General features: G+C 36.1%; 1 protein-coding gene across 1 annotated transcript; it reads right to left on the minus strand.

Moving 5' to 3' along the window:
• Window positions 1-355: 355 nt before the first annotated feature.
• LOC109018251 (putative disease resistance protein RGA1) lies at window positions 356-3,378 on the minus strand. The gene is made up of 2 exons (XM_035689410.1): window positions 702-3,378; window positions 356-582 (listed from the first exon to the last, which is right to left on the minus strand). Exon 1 carries the CDS (start codon window positions 3,326-3,328, stop codon window positions 1,169-1,171), a length of 2,160 nt encoding a protein of 719 aa, XP_035545303.1. The 5' UTR covers window positions 3,329-3,378; the 3' UTR covers window positions 356-582; window positions 702-1,168.
• Between the last annotated feature and the right edge of the window lie 306 nt (window positions 3,379-3,684).

Here is a 3,684-nt window from a genome sequence, read left to right on the forward strand (position 1 = left end):
ATGAAAGAGTAAATTTGGTTTTTTGAATTGACATGTATAAATGAATTGAAAAAAAAAAAGATTTTATAAATTAGGAGTGAAATATATAGTTGCAGCTTTTAATTTCCTTGTTTCTTTCGAGACAGAAATGCTTATAGCACGCAGATGGAATAGGGTAAATTTGGTTTTGAATCTATAGATTTACTCCAAATTAGTAAGATGCCACAATCTATAGATCTTCTTCTTCTTCCTTTTATATAATGAAGATCAATTAATCTTTCAGACAAAAGTTACTAACCAATTGAGCAATACATTCGAATTTCAATGGAAATTGGGATTTTTTAAAGAAATAATAATAAAATATCAATCTCTGCAATAGTACATTATTATTCCAATACATTATTATTCCCCACATGCATTTACGAAACCAACAGTACACGTGAAGCATTTTATACATTGAAAAAAGATAGATATAGGTACCGAAGCAAATACATTATTATTCACCAATCCAAATAACATATATATATATAGGTACCGATCAAAGCTATGTCCGTTCAAGCTGGCATTCACTTCGACTCATGGCTCGTCGAATTAAGGCCAAAGCTGCAAATCCATGCGCATAGATATATAAAATTTAAGAGGAGAGTAATAAAACTTAACATATATAATATGTGATTATAAAAATGATTTACGATTGAAATAAAAAGACAAAATCACATTACCTAAGCATCTTCTTCATCATCTTCACCTTTTTTAGAATCCTCATCGTCTTCTTGATCATCTTGATCATCTTCACCTTTTTCAGAATGCTCATCATATTCTTGATCATCTTCAGAATCGAGTTCGAGCTCTGGTATGTTAGACCAGTCTTCTAAACGAGTAACAAGTTGAGGACAATCTTTAATCTTCACTTTTCTTAATGTTTTCATATGATGAATCCCCTCCGGTAGAGATGATAGCTCATCGCATTCAATGATCTCCAATGAGTGAAGTGATTTCAGAGTTGGTAACCACTCTGGCAACGCATTCAGATTTTCGCAGCCATTGATATGTAGCTCCTTTAACGTGTTTGCAGATCCTAGGAGCCATTCGGGTAAAATCTCCAACTTTGGTAAATTTATTATATACAAGATTTGGAGTCTCAAATTGAGGTCCTGTACATCTCCTCCTCCTCCTCCTCCCGTCAAATCTATTTCTTCAAATCACAAATGCACAATGACTCTAAGGCTTTTAGGTGCTTGATAATAGGTGGCAAAGAGGTCAAACTATCACAATCCACAAAAACCAATATACGAAGGTTGGTGAGGCACCTGTCCATCTGTGGAAACAAGCATTCGAGTCTTGGACATTTCACCACATATAAAATCTGAAGAGAATTAAAGCAACATACTCCATTCACGAACAAGCATGTATCTTTTGTTGAAATCCCAAGAAACCTAAGGTTGATCATGTTCCTCATATCTTTGGGCAGTCGTTCAAGGTTTCGACATCCATCAAGTAACAAGGTTTGCAAATTGTGTAACTTGCAAATGGAATTAGGAAGCTTCTTGATTGACAGATTATTGGATAGGTCAAGATATCTCAAATGCTTTTGAGTACCAATGGAACTTGGCAAATTCTCAAAATTTGAACCAGGTATAGCTAGCACACGTAAAGACTTGAATCTTGAGATGCATGCTTCAACTGAGGACACGTGTGGTTTGGTTCGGTACATGATGCTCCTCACATTAGCTAACTTGTTCGAAAACTTTGAAACTTGTTGGTCACTAGATGAAATTGACAAATGATGAACAGTCGAGGCCATGTCTTTATTGTCAGAGTCTATTTCCAACCACTCTTCATGGCCAATAGAGAGCACAAGATCATGAACGAGATCATGCATTTTGAAGGTATACATATCAAAAATAGGTTCATCAAGATCTTGGAAGAAACATCTCGACATTAACTCTTTAATGTACAAGTCTCCAATATCTTCCAACTCCTGTTTTTTGTAAACAGGTAATTGGAGAATTAATCCATGTGCCACCCATTGTTCAATTAACAAGAAATTATTGAATTCATGATCCTTTGGGAAATTAACGCAATAGGCAAAGCATCGCTTCAAATGAATTGGCATTTGATTATAACTCAATCGCAATGCAGGTAAGATGCTTCCTTCATTTTCTTCTAATTCCCAGATCTCGCTATCTCTCACAAATTCCCACTCTCTTTCATCGACTTTCGAATAAAGTAGACCACCTAAACTCTTCACGGCCAATGGAACCCTTTTACACTTTTCCACTATTTTATCCGCAATTGATAAGAGGTTTGGATATCGTTTGTCTTCTCCTTCCTTGAATGCACATTTCACAAACAGAGACAAACAATCTTCTTTTGATAGACCTTCTAAAGAATGTGTGTAAATAGGGTCTAAAATGGAAGACACCTTGTGACTACGTGTTGTTACAACAATTACACTTCCATGCGAACCTCCATTAAGCAAATCTATCAATTCAACCCATTTATTTCTATTATCATTCCTGACATCGTCTAAGACCAGTAGAAACCTTTTATCCTTTAAAAGTTCTCTCAATCTAGTCTGCAATGTATCTTCAGTACTTGAATTCTTATTAACTTTACAACCAGCAGATTTTAGGACTTCTTCCATCAATCTTGTAACTCTAAAATCCGTAGAGACACAAACCCACATTTTCAATTGAAAATGATTAACTACGGTCTCATCATTGTAGACCAACTTGGCAAGTGTGGTCTTCCCCATACCTCCTAATCCAACTATGGAAATTACATTAACATTTCCATTGGCCTTCATCAGAGGCTCTACGATTTTTTCTTTGTCCCCATGCCTACCGATGACCAATGATTCAACACTGGAATGAGTCATTTCCCTCCACATGGGCATGACATGCTCATCTTCACGTCGTTCAATGAGATTAAACTGATTCTTATTAGCTTTAATCTCATCTAACCTCTCTCTAATGTCCTTGATTTTGTGAGCCAGTTTTAAACGGGATGGAAGTGCCATGGAGGAAGAAAAGAAATGTCGTACCTTTGTACTAGTGCTTCCGTATGCTGTAATCGCTTGCTTCCTTAAAGCGTTGTACTCAATTTCATCTATCACATCATCTGCATCATATAAGATATCTTTGAGCTGCCACAGCCAGTCCCTCAGCACGAGATTGCTTGCTTGCTTGTCTTCAGCATCCAAGAGCACGATTTTGATGGTGGAAATAGTGCGCTCAATCTTTTTCAGGTCAGTTTGGAGGCCCCAGGCCAAGCAAAGCTCTTGATATGCAAAGGACCCTAGTTTCTCCAAGACCTTTCCTGCGAGGCCAAAGGCAAGATCAACCATGTTTGCCAATGGAATTTGCAAAACTGGAATGGGGGTTGTGCTTACAGAAATTAAGCTCGTGAGGCTTCTCTTTCATACAGTTAACTCTTATATATATAGTTAATTCATAAAAATTATATGCAAAAAGTTATTTCAACTATTGTGAGGTAAAATGTAAGTGAAGATAATGCAAATTTCTTAACCTGCAGACACAAGTATCATTTAAATGCTTTTCTTTTGTTTTATTCTTCTTTGGCTTTTTTATTTTTCCCCAACTTTAGAAAAGAAAAGGAGTTTTTCTTAATTGGTCTATTAATTTGGGCTAATACAAATCATTTTGGATTCTTCGGTCAAGATGTGGCCATTAGTTTTAGTCT

This window comes from Juglans regia, chromosome 4, assembly GCF_001411555.2.
Source record: "Juglans regia cultivar Chandler chromosome 4, Walnut 2.0, whole genome shotgun sequence".
In the NCBI taxonomy this organism is placed as follows: domain Eukaryota; kingdom Viridiplantae; phylum Streptophyta; class Magnoliopsida; order Fagales; family Juglandaceae; genus Juglans; species Juglans regia.